Source organism: Schistocerca americana, chromosome 3 (assembly GCF_021461395.2).
Source record: "Schistocerca americana isolate TAMUIC-IGC-003095 chromosome 3, iqSchAmer2.1, whole genome shotgun sequence".
NCBI lineage: Eukaryota > Metazoa > Arthropoda > Insecta > Orthoptera > Acrididae > Schistocerca > Schistocerca americana.
Genome location: NC_060121.1, coordinates 411719531 through 411742373, shown reverse-complemented (window position 1 = coordinate 411742373; position 22843 = coordinate 411719531). Strand labels below are relative to the sequence as shown.

General features: G+C 36.7%; 1 protein-coding gene across 1 annotated transcript in view; it reads right to left on the bottom strand.

Annotated features, from left to right (window-relative positions):
• Positions 1 to 269: 269 nt before the first annotated feature.
• The window catches only part of LOC124607315 (jouberin-like), a 297391-nt gene continuing 274817 nt past the window's right edge, over positions 270 to 22843 (bottom strand). Inside the window, exon 11 of the mRNA XM_047139613.1 lies at positions 270 to 1025. Coding sequence (XP_046995569.1) covers positions 338 to 1025 — 688 coding nt within the window. The 3' untranslated portion in view covers positions 270 to 337. The remainder of the gene's footprint in view (positions 1026 to 22843) is intronic.

Genomic DNA, 22843 nt, shown 5'->3' with positions numbered 1-22843 from the left:
TCTCTTGATTTAATTACTAAATGAAATCAAGTGACACAGATATTCTCAGAAAAAATAGTTCTTGTAGGTGTGCCCAAAACTAAATCAGTTTTTATGTCAAATACAAGTAACAAACAGAAGTACATACTCATCAAAAGAATAATGGAGACGAGGATAGCAGGATGGATAGGAGTCATTACAGATCAGTCACATTTATATTCAAAATAATTTATGTAATTTCAACAGATTTTGCAAACAGATCAACATAATCTTTATTATATACACTTCACATTACAACAAGATTAAAATTTTCTATGCGCCTCTCATAAAAGTATCACTTTATCTCGGATTTGGTATATTACGAGGTATAGCGTGTTTTGTTACTGTGTTGACTGCAAACTTTTGAGGGAACTTCATTTTCTTCATTGTGCAGTTGTGAGAAACTAATGCACTGGCTGCTGGCTTTTGATGAAGTGTTTGATAAAATTCTATCCATTTCCTGTATGATGCCAAGCAAACGTGTGTCAGTGTTATCTACTACATCGCTGCTGTCTCCAATTTCCTCAGAAGGCGGTGATTGTAAATACTTAAGATTTTCCACCTGTTGATTCCTTTTTAGGAATCTCATATTCAGCAGAGAATCAGACAATTTACGCATTCCTTTTGAAGCAGAAAGTGATGTGAGGCTCCTCTGAATTGGATCATCATCATTATAACTATTGTCTTCATCATCAGCTCCTCTTGTAATATGGTTTGCACTACAGTCCCTAAAGAAATGAATTCCTAATGTATTGGAATGTTCTTGTTTACTGAATGAACACAGCAGGATGTGGGAGAAAGAACTATGTGATGCAAATGCCACTATGTGATCATGAGGGTGATATGTTACAGAACTGACTGCACAACTTCCACTGCCACCAAACTTAAGCTTCGTGTATATTGCTGCTTCATCACCAGTATCTGCATTCCACACATGAACAGTGCCATCTTCACTGCCACAAAACACTAAACTCCCACAAGGTGTAATACATGCTGCAGACTGAAACCTGTGAAATCAGTATCATAAGAATTACATTCACTATTATCTATCATTTTAGCACACACTATCATCCACACACACACACACACACACACACACACACACACCAACTTCTATCTATCAGTACTCCAGCCAGTCTAGAAAGAACACATTAATCAATCATTAAGTAAAGTGGGATACAATGTTTCTCACTGAACAGAAACAACATGGAGCAGCAGACAGGAAAAAATGGCAATATGCGCACCCACCCACTCACACACACACACACACACACACACACACACCAACTTCTATCTATCAGTACTCCAGCCAGTCTAGAAAGAAGTGAGAAAAGGAAAGTAGCTTGACATAAATAGATCAAGGAGGAGGAGGAGGAGCAGGAGCAGGAGAAAGAGTTTAGGCTACAAATTACTACTTGCATGCAACATATACATGTGGCTGTTACCTACACAAGGAAGCAGTGGAGTCTCTCCCAGAACAAATGCAGAGAAAGAGAGATGATCCAAAATGAAACAAAGAGATATGGAAATGAAAAGAGAGGTGAACAAGAGTGGAGTACTTTATTTTATGTATTGATTTATTTAGCTCTACAAGCTAAGCTGCAAGCACTGTGTTGCATTCTACATGGGCATGGCAAACAACAAGATGCCTGTCCACGTGAATGGCTACTGACAACTGTGGCCAAGAAACAAGTGGACCACCTGGTTGCTGAACACACTGCCAAACATGACATCCTTCACAGCCTGTGCCATATGGATCCTTCCCACCAACACTAGCTTTTCTGAATTGTGCAGGTGGGAACTTTCCCTGCTATTTATCCTACATTTCTGTAACCCTCCTGGCCTCAACATTCATTAGTCATTGTCCTCGCCCATCCAGCCTCCCTGTTCTCTTTCTAGCACTATACAGCCCTCATTCCACCATCACACACAGTCTTTTTACTTCTCTCCTTTTCCACTACCCCCTCTCCCCACCACTCCCCTGCCCACCAACTAACCTTCCGACTTTCTGAAGCATAGTAGGGTCAATTTTGTGGCTTCACAGTTTCCAAGCCACATTTCAGGTTATCACTTACATTAATTAGTGCAGTTTTTGCACTATAGTGTTTACCATGTTAATATTTGCCATATCATTTGAATACATGTAAGTATTCAGCAATAGATCCCAGGGCTTTGAATACAATAGGTAATACAGTTGGTAAACATAAGGTGATTGTGGGTTTTCAATTTCAGGGATAGGTCACTCTATGCATCTTTTTCATGGAGGGAGATATGTCCCCTACATGACAGAAAAATTAAATATGCTGTTAAGACAGGTAATAAGCTATCAGTGAAATTAATTATGCTGCAAAGATAGATACTTAACTATCAGTGACATTCTCAATTATGGTTACACTGATACCATCATTGTCTTTTGCTTTCAGAAGAGATTCTCATTTTTGCTTTTCTTGTTGTATTTACTGTTACACCTTTTAGGTGCAAACTTTTGTGGTTAGTAATGTAATTTGGGGATTCTTTTAGGAAATAATCCCTTGCTGCAAGGGAGTTGAGTAGCAATGAGAAAATTCATCCAGTTTATCAGCTGAAACCTGAAAATAAGTTCATCAGCTATAACCTGAAAGGCAGTTTCTGATTTTGTCTTTCTTATACTCAAGCTGTGGAGATTCTTCCACATAGCTGCAGGTGCCATATTGCTGCATACAAATGAACAAGCATGCCTGAATTTGACACTGTGAATACATTGCTTTACCTTTTTGCTTAACTTCCTTTATTTTTTGTAATGTTTGGGTTTCAGATTTGTCTTGAAATATATATGAGTAGCATCCCTGTTGTGTATCATGTGACATAATTCAGTTGTCAGCAAAGAAGCAGGAAATTTTCATCCACAGATAGTACTTATAAGATTGTGTTTACCATAGAAAGTAGCGATTTTATTACTAAGTCCATGGATTTTGCAATCAATCACAGACTCTGATTAACTGATGCCACAAGGGTTCTGATTAATCAGCTGTTACAGCATCATGACCTGTGTGTTTAATATTCCTAGAAATTATGTAACTTGATTTAAGCTTTAGGGGCTGTGAGGCATATGCCAGGAATATTACTCTGAGGCCTGGAGGAAAATTTTAAATAGAACAAAATAGAAGTTTATTGTCTTGTAACATACAATTTCAACCCACTGAATTAATGTACAGGACACTTGTCAAACACAAAAACTGGTTTACAGTTTTGCTTATAATATCAGTAATATAATATGCAATACTGAATAATTAATTAGGCAATTAATATTTTTTCTTCAAAAGTAACAAACTTTTAAAAATCAACAGTCCTACGTACTTGATCTCTCCAGCTCAAATTTTCAGGTTGTCATTTATAAAATCTTCTACTGAATAAGTAACACCTGCACTCATATAAGGTTTTTTCAGTGTTTCTAAATTTATGCTGAGCAATTCTCTTTCTTTCAATTTGTTATAAATTTTCACATCCATATAATGTGGAGTTTGAGCATAAGGTTGTAAATGGTGGGTGGGCAGCATAAAATTATTTTGATTTCTGGTGCTATAATCATGTTGATAATGATTTGCTACAAATAAATCAGGATTATTGTGTACAAAGATAATCAGCTCATATATGTATAGTGAGGGAACACTTAATATACTTAGATTTTTTAGGAGTGGGCAACATGATTTTCTTAGCCCTATATTGTGCATATTTCTAATGATGGTTTTCTGAAGCTTTAGAATTAGACATATATGGATTGAGGTAGCCCAACATACAATTCTGTAGCTTACTACTGACTCAAAGTAGCTGTGATATACTACTTTTCTTGTGTCCATACTGGTAGCATTGTATAGTATCCTCACTGCAAATGCTAGGCTACTTAATTTATTTGCAAGGTACTGTACATGTGATCCCCATGATAGATTTTTATCTAGTTGCATTCCTAGGAAATTCACACAGCTAGCTTCCTGAAAATCCTGGTTTCTGTGAATGACCTGAATATCAATTCTGCTTGTTTTGTTTTAAACTGCACAAACTGAGTCTTTTCCAGGTTTAATTTTAACCTATTTAAATCAAACCAGGTGTCTAATTTTTCTTAAGTATTTAATACAGTTTGTGGAATTTGGTCAGCATTGTTATAGAGTCCTGCATGACCGAGTAAGTGAGCACAAAATACAAGATGGGTCAAGCACACCCTAACTGGATAGGCTGCCTGCACTAGTTCTAGTGACCAAGCATAGAAGCTGTGACCGAATACATAGCATGTAACTTCAAACACATTACATGTGTCATTATCCGTGTGAGACTGCAGCCAGTATGGTCTTCTCATTTGTGGTGTGTCTCTCTCTGTAAACATGCAGTGTGAAGCAGCCAGTGCAGTAAGGCTTAAGATTGAAACCAATGTTTACACATTGAAGAAATGGGAAGGTCTAAAAAGCCAAGTATGGAGTACATTTCTGCTGGTTGTAGACGAAAACAGTGCGTCTACTGGGTACGTATCGTGCATAAACTGCTCCACATTATTGCGTTTCCAGTTGGGAACCACTCATTTAAAGAAACACAGTTGCAAGAAACCTCACAAAGATACAGCTCCTTCAGGGATACTGGCAGTAACAAAAAATAGTATTACAGCGAAGTGTGTTGCACTGTGTGCTAAAGATTTCAAACCTTTTAATGCTGTTTCTGGTGAAGGTTTCGGAGAACTAGGCCAAGAATTAATACATCTAGGTGTGCATTATGGAGAAAACATGGCAGATGTCATGCCACATCCCTCTATAATAAGCAGACATGTCAAAGAACAAGCTGTTGCAATATGAAACAGCATAATGACTTCTGTTATTGCGGAAGTTATTAGTAAAACATGTGCTGCAACAATTCATATGTGGACTGATTCGCATAATCCGGTGGACTATTTCACGCTTACAGCACATTAAATTAACACAAATTGGTCTCTTGTGAACAATGTTTTATTTACAACAAAATACCCGGACGTTAATACAATGGGAGTAAATGTTATGAAAGAAATTGAAGAGAGGATGGCTGTTGGGGACATCGGAATCATGAAAGAATTCCTTGTGCTGCTCATTATATAAACACAGCACTTAGCCATACTTTCAATGAAGATAACTTCTTGTTAATCATGTCCCGAACATCGCATCAACAGTAAATACTGCAAAATGCATTGAAAGGTACATTAAGAAAAGTGGCCCCTGCTCATCTTTGAAATCATCGTTGAAACAAGAGGTCTGCACATGCAGGAACAGCTTGTACACTATGCTGGAATCATTACACACTCAGTACAACAAAGCTGCTGCTTTGCTGACAGAAAAGGACTCCGCTTACAGATTGCAAGGATATGATAGTGAGCTTGCAGGACAAACTGCACATTTTCTGAGACCATTTAAAGAGGCCACAGATGAATTAGAAGGCGAAAAAGAACCGACAATCCAGTTAGTTCTTCCTTGCTTTCACAATATGCAACAAATTTGCAGTGTCAATGACACTGACCCTCAGGTGAGTAATTACTGCAGTTAAAACCACTGTTTCATTATGATACGTGATAGATTTATAATTAACTAGCATAATTGATGTGTACTAACAGTATTTTTTAGGCCAGCAACAGTGGCCGAGCGGTTCTAGGCTCCAGTCTGGAACTGCGCGACAGCTATGGTGGCAGGTTCGAATCCTGCCTCGGGCATGGATGTGTGTCATTTCCTTAGGTTAGTTAGGTTTAAGTAGTTCTAAGTTCTAGCAGACAGATGACGTCAGATGTTAAGTCAAATAGTGCTCAGAGCCATTTGAACCATTTGTATTTTTTAACAGGAGGTACAAAGGATTAAAAATGGAGCCCTGACTTTTGTTTGTGAGAAGATTGTGATCACTTCCAGACATAAAATTGCTGTTTCTTTGGCCATCTTTCCATGATCTTAATATGCTTGAAATAAATGAAAAGCACAAAATTCTTAGCAATGTGCAACAAATGTGTGCCACTTACGCAGGTACAACATACAATTATTAACATAATCGTTTTTGCATAGTTAGTGGATAGGGTATTATAGAGAAATGGGAATGTTATAATTCATATAATATTTCATTAACGTAAAACACCTCATTTTTATGGGATCGTTTCGATGATTTCCACATCAGTTCTGTATTACTTGTCTCTTTTGTTTATTACCATAGATCTTTCGAGAACTGTGTCATCACCACCCAGAAAGAGAGATCGTTTCAAGGAATATGAAGTAGATCTCTACATTATAATGCACCCAGGAGATGATGATGACATCTTAAAGTGGTGGAGCAGACATGAAACACATCTTACAGGTCTGGCTTCAGTTGCAAGATGTATTTTGTGTATCCCAGCAACAAGTGAGAGATGCTTTAGTAAAGCCATCATGTTATTAACAAATCAATGCAGCCAATTAAATCTGGAACACGTTAGTGATTTACTGCTGTTTAACAATAACTATAATTTTGTTTCTGTTGCAAACAAGTGAAAAGTATGACAAGTTATGTGTGTAAATGTTTAATGTTCTTTGTATGCTTTCTTTATGAAGATGGTTGTCTTCTAGTTACAGGGACAGCCCTTATTTAATGTTTCCTATTAATGAAAGGAAAAATATATCTTCTGTTTGGAAATGAGACTCGTCTTCTATCCATGATTGTATTGAAATATCATTTTACTTTCCAAGTGCTTTATGAATTTAGCTGTGTCACGTACCCGTTCTTGGAAACGTTACTTTTGTATTAAAACAGAGGGAGACAGAGATAAATACATTGTTTGTGCGTGTGTGTGTGTGTGTGTGTGTGTGTGTGTGTGTGTGTGTGTGTGTGTGTGAGAGAGAGAGAGAGAGAGAGAGAGAGAGAGAGAGAGAGAGAGAGAGAGAGAGAGGCGTTGGATTTGTAAAGTACAGCAGTGCAGCGAGCTGGGGCGAGGCAAGGTGAGACGTCAGCGGTGACAAGTCATGCTCGGTTATCCGCGTGTCCGGAGTCCGGACAACAGACATGGGGCAAGTACGTGACCGAGCCAAGTCGTGTGGGGCCGGATTAGCAGCTTGGTCCCCCCATCAATAGGCAAACTGTGACCTGTCAAACATTGGGCGTTGCAGCACTCTACATTGTTACTTTCAATGATTACAGATGTGACATCTGCAAATAAAACTGAGTGGCACTCAATATTAAGTGACAAATCATTTATGTAAAACAGAAACAGAATGGGACCTAGGACAGAACCTTGGGGTACTCCATGTGAAATGGTTTTCCATTTTGAAGTATAAGTTCCTCTCTCTGATGATATAATCACTCTTTGTCTTCAGTTGTTAGACAGAACTTAAACAATTCTAATACCATGCCCCTGATTCTATACTTTCTCAGTTTACAGAGTAGAAAGGAATGATTCACACTACCAAAGACCTTTGATAGGTCACAAAAAATTCCTGCAGTATGCAGTGAGCTGTCTAGAGATGAGCTAATTTTATCAACAAAATTATTTATACCATATATTGTGGTTTTGCCTTTTTGAAATCCACACTGATATTCTGAGTTTACTTTTAATTTTTACATTAAATTTTCAATTCGTATGGTGACTACCTTTTCAAACACTTTTGATATTGATATAAGAAGAGAGGCTGGGTGATAGTTTCCCATATGTTATTTCATGCATTTTTTTAATAGTGGCTGAACTACAGTGTACTTCAGTGTGTCTGGAACATAACCTTCTTGAAGGGACTGGTTAATTATTGTAGTTGGTGGCTGTGCGATTATTTTTTAACACTTTTGTTGGTATGGCATCCCACCTTGCTGATGTTTTACCTTTTAGCGACAGTATCATATCTTCTATACCTTTTACAGTAGTTTTAGTAAATATACTGAAAAGTTCACCATCAGATTGCTCACTGTTGAAGAAATTTACCTTGTCTGAGTTATCTTCTACACTGATTTTTGATTTGTTTTCATTTACAAAGAACTAATAAAATAATTCAGAAATCTGAGCAGGATTTACAATAGTATCATCCTCTACCTTGATTTCAGAAATATCATGGCCTCTACCTGTAGCACCTGTTCCACCTTTGATCACTAACCATAATGCCTTTGATTTAATATTTTTTAAAACATATTTTTGTAATTTTTTACATAGGTAACAAAATCAGGACCTTTTATTATGTTTTAGTTCCCTATGTAGCCATCTTTTTCTTGCACTAGAGATTTTTATTCCTTCAATAATGCACTTTACTTTATTTTCTACTTTTTTTATGATGTGCAATAATGGGGAAAGTTTCATTAAAAACATGTAGGAAGTCTTCCAAGAAAGTAGCAAAATTTTCAGTGCATGACCTATAGCCCACTCCACCTTATTTAATCAATGGTGGAATAAGATCATATTTTCTTTACTGAACTGGCGTTTGGTGTAGGTTTTTTTCAAGGAATGTTCTATGGTTCTTGTTAACTCCATAAACAGAGTACAATGATCAGAAAGTCCTAAATCTAAACAAAACTTATTTGCCTCATTATAAGTGTAAGTGATTAAAATACACGGTGTCCGAAAAGTCTTTCCCTGATTACATAAATTGATAACTCAGGCTAGAAGTAATATACAAATCTGAAACTTGTGTCAAATTGTTTACAATTATCAAAGTTTTTTTTCTGTTTTAGGTTCACAGTACATAAATAGTGGATGAGGTGCAGTGCCCAAGAAGCCATGTTAACCAATCAGGAGATGGCAAAGTGTGTCCTGTGGTACCATGAGACACGATCACCAACCACAGTGCAGAGACACTTCCAGATAACATTTGGAAGGAATCCACCTAATGTCAAGAGCATTAAAGCCTGGTATGAGAGATTCAAGAACACAGGATTGGTTGCTGACCTTCCAAGGTCTGGTCGACCAAGAACCTCAGCAGACAGGTTGGAAGCTGAAAGGCAGTCATTTCTGCAAAGTCCGAAGAAATCAGTGTGCAGGGCCTCATGTGAATTACAGATGCCAAAAAGCTCTCTCCATGACATTTTACACAAACGTTTATTGTTTCGTGCATAAAAAAGTGCAAATCGTTCAGGCCTTGTTGCCCAATGACAGTACATGTCAATATGACTTCGAAATGCTATCTCATATTGAGGACAATGATGGTTATCTCAGACGAATTGCTTTTTCTGATGAAACAACCATTTTTGTCAGTGGAGTAGTGAATCACCATAATGTGTGCATTTGAGGTTCACAACCCCCTGGCGCGAGGTCATGGAGTCCACCAGAGGCAGTCCAAAGGTGAATGTTTGGTGTGCGCTATTGCACGATTGAATTATCGGGCCATTCTTCTTCGCTGAGGCTACCATCACATCTGCAGTGTATCTGGACATGTTGCAACTGTATGCTGTTACTCAGCTGCTTCAGTATCACCCCAATGTCTTGTTTTAGCAAGACGGTGTACCGCCTCATTGGAGTTTGGCCATCCGTGACTATCTCGATATGACCTTTCCTGGGCAATCGATTGGTCGTGATGGGCCAATGGTTTGGCCTTCAGGCTCTCCTGATATAACCCCATTAGACTTCGTTTTATGGGTTATGTCAAGGACAAGGTCTCCCAAACGCGTGTACCAGATCTTGAAACCCTGCGGCAACGGATAACCATAGTCGAATCGATCCCCCAGTGATGTTGGCTAATGTGTGGATGCAAATTGAATATCACCTAGATGTGGTAAGTGCTACCAAGGGTACTCATGTGGAAGTTTACTGATGTGTGAAAAAAACTTTGATAGTTTGTAAACAATTAGACACCAGTTTCATATTTGTATCTAACTTCTAGCCTGAGTTATCAATTTATGTAATCAGGGAAAGACTTATCGGACACCCTGTATTATCTATGCCTGTTGCAGACATTTTGTTTACTTGAGAAAAATCAGTGAAATTTGCAGTGAAACCCCATATTTGAATCATATCAATGAATTTTGTTGAGTTGTTGGCTTCACTGGCTATATCTATGTTGAAATCAGCAGTTATTGTGACTCTTTTCTCTTCCTCTATCTCTTACTTCATCAAACTTTTTTTGTGATTACATCTATAAGAGCATGACTGTGTACTGTATGGTGATTGGGTTGTAATGGAAGTAAATATTGTTGTGACTAAATTATCTTCTTAGGTTTATATGGAGGGGATATCTCTCAAAATTCCATGTTCGTATCTCCCATTACAATTCTATGTTTCCATTGACACTGAAATGAATGTAATCCATTGAACTGATTTTTGGTGGCATGTAGACAACATCAGTTTATCACTTCTGACCCTGTACACTTATCCCAGTCAACAAGAATTCATCCTTTCTTGTTCTGATAGGGTTCGATGCATTTAAGACTTCAATTATGAGGTCAGATCCGACATATGTACTGATATCTCCACCATGCTTGGTTAGCCTGTCGGCCATAAGATAAACACAGCAGACCATTTGTGATGTTTTAGGGACATTTTTGATAGGACGATTACATGGAAGTTTAGCTGGTGGAATCTGGGCTTCAGTTCTTTGCCATGTGAGGATGGGGATTCAACATTATGTTGTGCTGCTAATGGCTCTGATGCATGGTTCCAGGCAGCCTGCAGGAGGCCATTTGATGGGTTCATTCCAACCTGCATTGAGGGACAGTTAGCAACATTTCTGGCAGACAGCATAACTCAAGGGTGGCCAAGATTTTCTGCATCTGAGTGATTCTTACAATTGTTAAAGGAGAGGAGATCACAAAGTTAAGATTTTCTGAGATTACAAGTGTGTGAAAAATAGAGAAGGAGTAATCACTGTGAGGAAATACAGCCAACATAGTGATGACTCTGAGACAGTTAACCTTCCGCCTTAAAGAATTAAATGTAACTAAATAATATTTTGTACAGTTCAGGGTAGAAAGAAAAAGAGGGCTAATCGACAAAGCCAATGGTGCTAGCACAGGAAGACAAATTTAGTAACTACAAGATTAGCATAGAGATCTGTGAAGCCATCCTACAAACGTCTCATGATCAGTAGTGAGAATTTTATATAGCGGTTGTCAAATATGTGGAATATTAACAACATGTTTCGGTATTACATTATCCCATTATCAGGTACTTAAAGCTTCTATGCCATTTGGAACCACCAAAAGTAATGGTTTGACAACTGGAGAATAATACTCCCAGTACTGATAAATTATAAATTATTATAGGAACACTGACTGTGATTTTTGTCATTAGAAGTTTAGTCCAGAGCTAACTAAGAAGATGTGTGAATAACAAAACAAAGGATCATTGCAGTGCTACTATTATAAACAGGCAGAGAATTTTTGGGGTAAAAGAAAAATATTTACCATTAGAAGGAATTAAAATTAAGTAATAAACCAAATGGCAGTTATATGAGTTGAGGGACATGAAAGGGAAGCAGTGGTTGGGAAGGGAGTGAGACAGGGTTGTAGCCTATCTCCGATGTTATTCAATCTGTATATTGAGCAAGCAGTGAAGGAAACAAAAGAAAAATTCGGGGTAGGTATTAAAATGCATGGGCAAGAAATAAAAACTTTGAGGTTCGTCAATGACATTGTAATTCTGTCAGAGACAGCAAAGGACTTGGAAGAGCAGTTGAACAGAATGGATAGTGTCTTGAAGGGAGGATATAAGATGAACATCAACAAAAGCAAAACGAGGATAATGGAATGTAGTCGAATTAAGTCGGGTGATGTTGAGGGTATTAGATTAGGAAATGAGACACTTAAAGTAGTAAAGGAGTTTTGCTATTTGGGGAGCAAAATAACTGATGATGGTTGAAGTAGAGAGGATATAAAATGTAGACTGGCAATGGGAAGGAAATCGTTTCTGAAGAAGAGATATTTGTTAACATCGAGTATAGATTTAAGTGTCAGGAAGTCGTTTCTGAAAGTATTTGTATGGAGTGTAGCCATGTATGGAAGTGAAACATGGACGATAAATAGTTTAGACAAGAAGAGAATAGAAGCATTCAAAATGTGGTGCTACAGAAGAATGCTGAAGATTAGATGGGTAGATCACATAACTAATGAGGAGGTGTTGAATAGGATTGGGGAAAAGAGAAGTTTGTGGCACAACTTGACTAGAAGAAGGGATCGGTTGTAGGACATATTCTGAGGCATCAAGGTATCACCAATTTAGTATCGGAGGGCACCATGAAGGGTAAAAATCGTAGAGGGAGACCAAGAGATGAACACACCAAGCAGATTCAGAAGGATGTAGGTTGCAGTAGGTACTGGGAGATGAAGCAGCTTGCACAGGATAGAGTAGCATGGAGAGCTGAAGACCACAACAACAACAACAACAACAACAATAACTACAGTTATGGATAATGTAGTAAGAACAATAGGTGAAGGCATTAATTCAAAAATAACAATGTGCAACAATGAAAATGTAAATTGAATGAAAATAGCCAATTCCTATCAGTTCTAATGTGCCGATCGCAAATATCACAAAGACTATTCAAAATTAGCTGTAGTTTTCATTTTACACTGTTTTATTACAGTGAGATAATTATATACGGATTTTTATCTTAAGTTTAAAATCAAATATTATAATGGTTTGTCAAAGTCATAATAACTAGTACAATGGACTGTATTATTGTCCCTGGTCTTACTTGTTGCAATATTTTGGATATAAGCATTTTTATACCAATTTTAGTGATCTTTTTGTCTCCCTCCTCTTCAACTTCAGTGACTTTATTAATGCATGTAGTAATTTTTGCACATTTGTTTCCAGATTAATTACCAGTTGGTCAAGCTGGCTGCTATTGAAGTGAATAAAAATGCCACGAATTTGTGTTAACAGTGCTGACACATTTTGCTATTACTATGGAGAAGTGATACTTGCTTCGGTTGTGTTTCGAGAATTTCTGCGTAAATTCTAGAACCACTTGGCCTTCCACCATCTCGAACACACGATATTTTAGATGTGAGTGGGAGAAAGGAACCCTATCTACTGTGTGTCACCTGTCTGTGTGTGAGAAGACGGTAGACACGGCGGTCGAACAGTACCGACAAGTACTTGTCAATTGCACCATGGAAGTTGTAATGCAAGCCCATGGCAGAACCAAGGAACTTCTGTGTTATTCTGTGCTGTTTTATAACTGAATATTGTTAGTGACAAAATAACATTTTAGTTGAGAAGACTTTTAAGTAAATTTTACCTTGAACTTGCTAGAGGCAAGGTACGTGTATGATTCCTGTACAATAGAGTCATGACACGGGTGACTTACAAGAAGTCTAATATTTATATTGAAAGTGCAAATTTGTTATTGCACATGGAGTCCAAATATACCGACAGTGTTGTCGAAAGAGCACAGTTTTAGAAGAGAAGGCCTATTAAGAAAGTCATCACAAAAACGTTAGAACATGGCGACCAGTGTGAAGGGGCTGAAGAAAACAGGAATTTTGAGATGAAAAAGAGAGAAAAAGCTATCAAGTGTTGCCACAGCAACTGAGCATAACATGACAAGAGAACCATTGAGAGAAACTGGATTATGCTGGAGTATCTAGGGAAGAAAATTTGTAAAGGCAAATAAGGAAGAAGATGTAAGAAAGTCACAATGTGAAAAACCGGAGAGAAGATCTCGATGTATTAAACTAAGAGATGAGCCTAGAATGATACGACTAAGAAGATCTGGTGTGGGGAGTATACAGCTCTAACATGCATTTTGGGGACGCAGATATGGAAATCAGCCTACATCTGATGCTGCCGGCACCAGCTGTTGTTCACTGGTGCTGAACTGCTGTCACATCTGCTCACCAAGCTGCAAGAATTCTACGCTGGGTGAGTTCAAAACAGAACTTTAGTACCTTGGCAAGAAGTGATACAAACTATTTAATGAACTTTATTAATGTATTTATTATACTTAAAGTTAATTTTTAAATGTTCACAAAGTCTAAAGCTTGTAAAATCATGGATCACATTCAGTAAACTGGAGAAGCGTCAGAACTGGCCATGGCTATGAGAAATACTAAAGAAGAGCCTGACTGGTCTGAACTAGTAAATCTAATCAAAGCTCATTGTATACAAAAAGGCTTACTCAATTATTGATTAGATAATCATAGTACAACTTTAAATGCTAAGTTAGATGACCAGCGTCAGCAGTCAAATGCTCAGAATGAAACTCTAAGAAAAGAAATAGGTTTGATACATTCTAGTTTAAATGCTAAGAGTGAAGTTCTAAATAATCAGATTAAACCTTGATTAGCCAAGCAACAAATCTAGGTTTGTTAAATGTCAAAGTCGACTCACAGAGCAAAGAATTTGGTAATCTATGCAAAGGCATGGATGCTTTAAAGACTGTATTTGACACCTTAAATAATAAAATACAAGATTTGAAATTAGACGTAAAGAAGAAATTAACCAGTTCCTTGGATATTCACGTAAATCAGCTGTTCATGGACTTTAATCAGAAACAGAATGATCAATTACAAGATTTAGCAAAAAAGTTAGAATTTGATATTGAGGAAAAATTTAATACTGTAGAATCAGAAATCAATTAAACGTTAGGATCTTTTGAAAATGCAAGCAATGTTAAGTTTGATGCTGTAAAGCAGGGATTGTATACTTTAAAAGAGAGTGTTGAAAAGCAAGATAAGTTAATGCCAACAATCATATCGCAAATTACATATGTAAGCGTGCAAGTGGATAATGTAGAAAGAAGATTCCAAGAGAAGATAGCAAACTCTGATATAGTAAATATAAGTAGTTTGGGGGAACAATTTAAAGGGTTTATAGATCAAAAAGTCACTGAAAGAATGACATCCATGAATGTGTCACCTATTGTTTCTTCTGAACTTTCAGATACCCGAAAGGTTATAGATGACTTGTGGAAAGAATTCAAACTTTTCCAGGACAAAGTGGAAAAATGGATAACTTCACCCAATGTTGTGTTAACTAGTAAAGTGGTGACTGATTTGCAGTGGGGGGACTTTCAAAAGAAGTTTAAAGAGAAATACTGGTATGCCAGTGCACAAGAAAAGTTAATATCAGATCCATGGGACCCGGGTGGAATCATATATCCCCCAGGGACGTTAACACTCTGAGTTAATGGGCGGAGTGACAACCGTCGGATCTCGAGTTGTTTTTGGTGTTTCTTCCAAAATAGTTTTCCTGCACCAATTTCCTTTAAAATCTTAAACTATTCTGTCATCTATTCCTAAAATCTTAAACTATGCTGTAATCTTATATCTTAGGAAATCAGATACGACAGTCAAATAAAAAACAATCCTGGAGTATCACAGGTAAAAAGTGATATTTAGATAAAGTGAACTGAATGGAATAGTATGTCTGTAGAAAATATAATATTGTGTGACTAGTTGAACATCGTAGTATATAGTTTTTCTATTTTGTATAGAATATTTTATACCTTTTGTGAGATATGATAGAAATGGGAAGGTTTGTATTATGTTTGAAAGAGGTGGGTTTTGTAGATAAAAGCATGGTTTACAAGAGCAAATAAACCATGGCTAACACAAAACACACATCACACCTTTCAGACAACCCTCGCAAACAAGTATGCCTCATTCTTCATCACTTGCCGTTTCCGTAGGGTTGCTAAGATTTCCTTTGGGGACCTAAAGGGTGAAGGTGGGAATGTCCATTCTGTAGGAGATAATTTAACACCAAACCTCCTTTGGTGTCTCACTCAAGTACCTGAGGGGTAGGGATCCTGAGGTAGGGGGGTGGGAAGGGTTTCCTGCCTTTGGGGCTATCTTCTTTCTCTTCTTCAATCTTAGCAACCATTTCTATTTATTTCCTGTCTTACTTCTCATTTGAGGACCTACCTATTTTTCCCTCTTTCTGTATTCACCTACTTCTATTGCAGAAGTCCTTCCTAGTTTCCATGGTTTCTAATACCCTACATCTTATCTTTCGATAAGAAGGCCGAAGAATCAGACTACATGAACACACATCCGCATACACATAAGAAGAAATTTAGACACAAACACTGAAGTTACAAATTGTAGGATCATGGGACTTGAAGAATAGCCTAAGTAAGCATATTATCTATTGAAAAGTGTATACAGAAATGGTATGTACTGGAAAGTTAGAAGCTGATAAGTAGAGGGGGGACTCCAGGGATTAGATGAAGTATTAAGAAGTATATGCGAAGTGTAGAGTAGATTTGTAACTTTACCAGAAAATACTTAATTATAGTATACATAGGAACTTATACTGGGGTAATGAACCATGAGGCCTACTCAGAGAAGATTAGGGGGGCCGTACCTGGCATTGGCTAAGTATATGGGGCAGTCATACCTACTTGGAGGTAGGATGACCTATGGCCTGAAAAAAGAGGAATGTTTTATAAAGGGGCATACCTACCAGAATAGAAAAAGGAAGTGTTCTCATAAAGCCAGCCCACAAGCATGGTATTGGTGCTGATCCTAGGGAAAAGGGACAGTATCATGACAAAAGTCACAAAATTTTGTAGGGATTATTCCGGAAAGTTTGAATTCTATGCACAAAGAGCATTATTACATTTTATGAAAGTTCACAAGTGTCAAAAAGAACACTTTCATTTCACCTAGAGTTCCTCCAAACTACAACAGATAATGGAGCTAGTACATACTAAAGAAAAGGTAGTACAGAGGATAGAAATAGAAAATGGAATACCCAAGTGTCATGAATTCCTGCAGTTTACAATTGGAAATAAGGAAAGAGCCCTTGCAATTCTTGAGTATTATAAAAGATGACTAAAAACAACAAAAAAATGTTGAGGTCTTGATGGCAAGATGAAATAAGAACAGAATAAACAAATGTTCAGCTAAAGATTGTTCTAGAGAAAAAAAGATTGTTGTTGAAGTGAAAGATGTATGCAGGAACATATATGAGGAAATTATATTGTTATGATATGAAATGTTGTTGTGAGTGATGTTACTTACATAATGATTATGTATAAAATATTGCGTGTCCGATCTGAGGGGGTAGGGGGGGGGGGGATGTATAGTGTTTCGAGAATTTCCACGTACATTCTAGAACCACCCGGCCTTTCACCATCTCGAACACATGATATTTTAGATGTGAGTGGGAGAAAGAAACCCTATCGACTGCATATCACCTGTCTGTGTGTGCAGGTCCAAAGCTTATTGTGAGAAGACGGTAGACATGGTGGTTGAATGGCATTGACAGGTACTTGTCGGTCGTGCGATGGAAGTTGTAATGAAAGCATACGGCAGAACCCATTCTGTGCTGTTTTATAACTGTGAATACTGTTGTTGACAAAAGAACATTTTAGTTGAGAAGTTTTTTAAGTAACTTCCAACTTGAACTTGCTAGAGGCAAGACATGTGTATGATTCCTGTCTCATAGAGTCGTGGTTAGCAACCCAAGTCTGTTGTAAATATATCTTAATTGTTTCTAATGTGAGATGACATGGGTGACTTACAAGAAGTCAATTTTTTGTGTGAGAAGTGTGAATTTTGTTCTTTGTGGAAGTTCATATATACTGATAGTTGTTGAGAAGTATTCTTTGAGTACTTCATTATTTCACAAAGAGAGAGAGAGAGAGTCTTAAAGGTTCCTGTGACTAGCATCATTCTTCAGAGAAGTAGTTTGTAGAGACTCCAGAAGCTGGCTATCCATTCCCAAGTAAGTCAACTTGTGTAAGAGAAGTGGGGAGTTTGCACATACACTTCATGCAATCTTAGTCATCAAAAACGTTAGACATCACACAAACAGCAAACAACTCCATTGATTAAAAAAGCTTACAGTTGTTATTTTGGGTGCAAAATAGGTGATCAGGATAAACCCTGGGCTCCACATGTGATCTGCAACACTTGTGCCAGCAACCTCAGAAATTGGATGCATGAAAAAAGACATTCAATGCCCTTTGCAGTGCCCATGATCTGGAGTGAGCCAACTAACTGTGTCACTGACTGCTACTTTCGTATGGTTCCTCCTATCAAGAAGGGAACATCTAAGAAGAATAAGCCAACAGTGATATACCCTAACATTCCATCTGCCATACATCCAGTTCTACATGGGGAAGGATTGCCAATACCTGAACCACTGACAAAGTATGAGATTATTTCTGATGGGGATTCTGAATGTCCTGAACCATATACATCAAAAGATCCAGAGTCCCTTCCAAACATATCATCAACTGATGATCCACAGAAATTGTTAAGCAATCTCACTAGAAATTTGGAGCTCTCTAAAGCTAAGGCTGAGATTTTAACATCAAGATTGCAGTAGCGCAATTTTCTGGAAAGCAATGTAAATGTTTCATTCTGCCACAGAAGAGAGCAACAATTCACCCCTTTTTGTAACATGCAAGACAGTCTTGTGGCGTGTGTAGACATAAATGGTCTAATGAAGGCTCTCAGAATTAATTACAACCCTGATGAGTGGAGATTCTTTTATTGATTCATCAAGGTGAGCAGAAAAGCAGTGCTTTTACATATTGGTAATCAGCTTCCTTCTATTCCAGTTGGGTGTAGTGTGCAGATGAAAGAGTCATACCAAAACATGAAAATTTTACTAAAAGCCATCAAGTACAATGACTCTCAATGGCAGATTTGTGGTGACTTGAAAGTGGTTGCACTGAAATTAGGTATGCAGTTAAGGTGTACTAAATATTGCTACTTTCTCTGTGAATGGGATAGCTGAGCTTTGGCATCTCATTACAGTAAACATGAAGGCCCACCAGAAAATCTCTTCAACCAAGTATAAAGAACATTAAGAGTGAACCTAAAGTAGACCTTGAAAAGATTCTGCTCCCAGCCTTGCACAACAAGTTGGGTCTCACAAAAACTTTGTTAAGGGAATTAACAAAGATGGTGATGCATTTAAGTACTTAAGGCAAAAATTCCCTTACTTAAGTGATGCCAAAGTAAAGGAGGGCATCTTTCTACGCCCATAGATGCGAGAGCTTTTTGGAGAGCATACTTGTGGTGGAATTGTACAAGGTCATGAGAAGCATGCATGGGAATGTTTTAAGACAGTCTGTTTACAGTTCTTAGGGAACAAACAAGCAATAAATTACAAGAAGATTGTAGATAACACGTTTTCATCTTATGAAAAGCTTGGTTGCAACATGTCATTGAAAATGCATTTCTTACATAGTCATCTTGACTTCTTCCCAAAAGATTGTGGTGCAGTAAGTGATGAACATGGGGAGAAATTTCATCAAGATATTGCCACATTTGAGAACAGGTATGCCAGAAAGTGGAGCCCAACTATTTTAGCAGATTACTGCTGGACTGTCAAAGGGATGTTCCCGAGTATGTGTATAAACGTCAAGCCAAGCGAAAAAGAGTCATCTTCTGAATTTATCTCTGAATAAAATATGTAATTGTATGTACTGTATGTATGGACATTTAACATTTGTAATCTATCTGTGAGCAGTTAATTTATATATTTTCTTTTGTGCTTTACATAGTTCAGGTACAATGTAGACTTACAAAGTATTTTCATTCATGTAATATTATCTTCACTTTTCTTAATATTTTACTTTTGTACTTCCAGAATAGCACTGAAATTTATCAATGCATAACACATAACATAAATCAAGTAATTATTCACTTAAAATTTGTTATGCTGAATCTTGGAACACGAATGAATATTTAGTTAGTGAGTTACTTATACAAAAATGTAGAGTACTTTTTTAAAAAAAGCTAGAGCTAAATATTTATGAAGATGATGATTTTGTATCACTTTATACTCAAATAAAGATAACTAACTCAAAATCATGCAATTTACACACTTTCACTTCAAATTTGTTGTTCAGTGTATTAAACAGTTAATACAATTGTAAAATAGTACTTCAGAATATATGGGATCTTACAATAGGTTAGTAGTAAACCAAGGCAAGTGGTGTTAACACACTAGCTCACAAAGTTTCACTAGGAAAATACAGCTGGAGTGTGAGATTGGTATGGGGCAGATGAATGGAATGGAGTAACAATAGTAGAGTGGAAAGAGGCAACTGGATAACAAAGATCAGAACAAACAGAGGGCACTGGGAATTCACTAAAGCATATAATAGGCCTGAGTATGATTTCATCTTTATTTAGACATAAAAATTTAGTTTAAGCTAATTTTGTTGTGGCAGGCACAAATTTATCATTTCCATTGAGTCATATGTCTGCAATTTATAAGTGCTGTGATGCACTTTATTTACATATTTTACTACGTTATTTTTATTTATATATACACAGATCAGTCAACTAAGATCAAAGTTGAACTAATACAACTATTCACTATGAATACTTCAATAATAATTGTTCCATATGTCATTTTATGCTTTAACATTCAGTGCATCAGAATATCCAAGGACTAAGGGGTAAGCTTAATGAGTTGTTTATTTGTGTTGAAGAATTAGAGTTGAGCCAACCAGTTGATATAATCTGCCTCTCTGAACATCATGTGAGCACTGGTATAGATATGTTAAATGTTACAGGTTTCAAGTTAGCTTCTTATTTCTGTAGAGGAAATATAGAGAAAGGAAGAGTTGCCATATTTGTCAGAAACTGATTTGATTTGAAGAATATTGATATTAATAAATTTTGCTCAGAGCAGCGCTTAGAAGCTTGTGCAACAGAAGTAGTATTTCATAATAAGTCCTTTATAATAGTAGGTATATACAGATCTCCTTCAATAAATTTTAACCTCTTCATAAAAAATCTGGAAGCTCTGCTGTCCCAGCTCATAGGAGAAAAAAAAAAAAAAAAACAAGGAAATAGTGGCTGCTGGACATTTTAATGTGGATTTATTGAAAATCTCTGTCAGTGAACAGTTGCAGTCAGTAACACTATCATTCAATTCAGTTCCTACTGTGAACTTTGCTACTAGGATATGTAAATGCTCTGAGACTGCTATTGATAACATCTTTGTAGACAAATCTAGGGAAAAAAAGTCATATCACAAAACCAATAGTAAATGGGCTATCTGATCATGACATGCAGCATCTTGTGTTAAATGTTGAAACTTGTCAGGATAAAAATTCTATTAAATCTGAGTACAAGAGGGTAATAAATAAGTTAAAAATTGAGAAATTCAAGAAATTGCTCAAAGACATGGACTGGATAGTTGTTTACAATATATCTGACTCAAATGGAAAATACAAACCATTCATTAATAAAGTTGCCTCCACTTTTGAGAATTGTTTTCTCCTAAAGGTAACTCAACTCACACACAAGTCAAAAAATAAACTGTGGATTACACAAGGAATTAAGATATCATGTGGGACAAAAAGAAGACTCTATTTACTATCGAGGAACAGCTCTGAGTTTAGAATTGTAATGCATTACAAAAATTACTGCAAAATATTGAAGCAAGTAATGGAGAAATCAAAGCAGCTTTATTATGAGAAAAATATAATTACATCAGGTAACAAAATAAAAACTGTAGGGGATATTGTGAAGACAGGGACAGGTGGAGCCAATAAGGAAGAGGAACAGATAATTCTAAAAATAAATGAAACTTTGGTAACAAGTACAGTTAGTGTTGCAAACACTTTAAACAACTACTTCATTTCTGTTACTGACAGCTTGGGGTTATCAGGTTCAGTGAACAATGCAATGGAGTATCTGAGACCAGTCTTTAAAAATAACTTCAGTAAAATGGAAATGACACTATCATCTCCCAAAGAAGTAGCATCCATCATAAAATCCTTTAAATCTAAGTATTCCAGTGGGTATGATAACATACTAACAAAGTTAATCAAAGAGTGCTCATGCAAGTTAAGTTCTATCTTGAGTTATTTGTTTAAGCAATCTTATCAGCACAACATTTCCAGGCTGTCTAAAATATGCTGAACTTAAGCCTCTTTTTAAGAAGGGGGATAAAGAGATACCATCAAACTATCAATCAATTTCACTTTTGGCAGCTTTCTCAAAAATATTTGAAAAGGTTGTGTTCAAGTGTCTCTGTAAGCATCTGACTGTAAATGATATATTGTCCAAGTCGCAGTTTGGATTTCTGAAGGATTCTGATATAGAGAAAGCTATTTACACTTATCACGAGAATGTACTTAATTCATAAGATAATAAATTACAGGCTACTGGCATTTTCTGTGACCTGTCAAAACCACAGCATTCTCCAAAGTAAATTAGAGTATTATGGTGTCACTGGCAATGCTGCAAAATGGTTTCAGTCTTATCTATCTAACAGGAAACAAACGGTGTTGTGAAACACCTGTGCAGTAAGCAGTCAGTCTTCATCTGACTGGGAATTAATTACACGTGTTGTTCCTCAAAGTTCCATTTTGGATCCATTGCTTTTTCTTGTGTATATTAATGACCTATATATTATTGCCAGATGCTAAGTTTGATATATTTGATATGTAATATGTGATTTATTCATCTCATTACGTACAATTTTCAAATCATTTGATTTGATGTACAGGAGACATGTCAAGGTTTACAAAAGAAAGTTTTTTCACTTTTCAAAGAGAAATGCAAAAGTTTACATTATATTTTACATTTCTAAGTTACAGGTACACCTGTACATAAAATAATACATGTAATACAATCCCTGTGTTCAGACTGTGAAGCTGTCCTCAATGAATTCATCGACAGAATAATAACATTTTTCCACCAGAAGAGTAAAGAGCGATCTTTTCAGTGAACCAATCTCCATTTTAAGTATATTACTGCCTTTTATTTTATTGAAAATTTTTAACCCCATATACTCTGGCATTTGGGCATAAAGTTTTAAACGATGTGTTGGAAGTTTGAAGTTATCTCTGTGGTGAGTGCTGTAGTTGTGGTCAAAATGGAAAGTGTTCCATGTAACAAATGTGTAACAGATATTGAACATTTAAAAGAGTGTATCATAAGAACGCAAACAGCGATTAACACTTTAAAGAATGATTTAACGAAACTT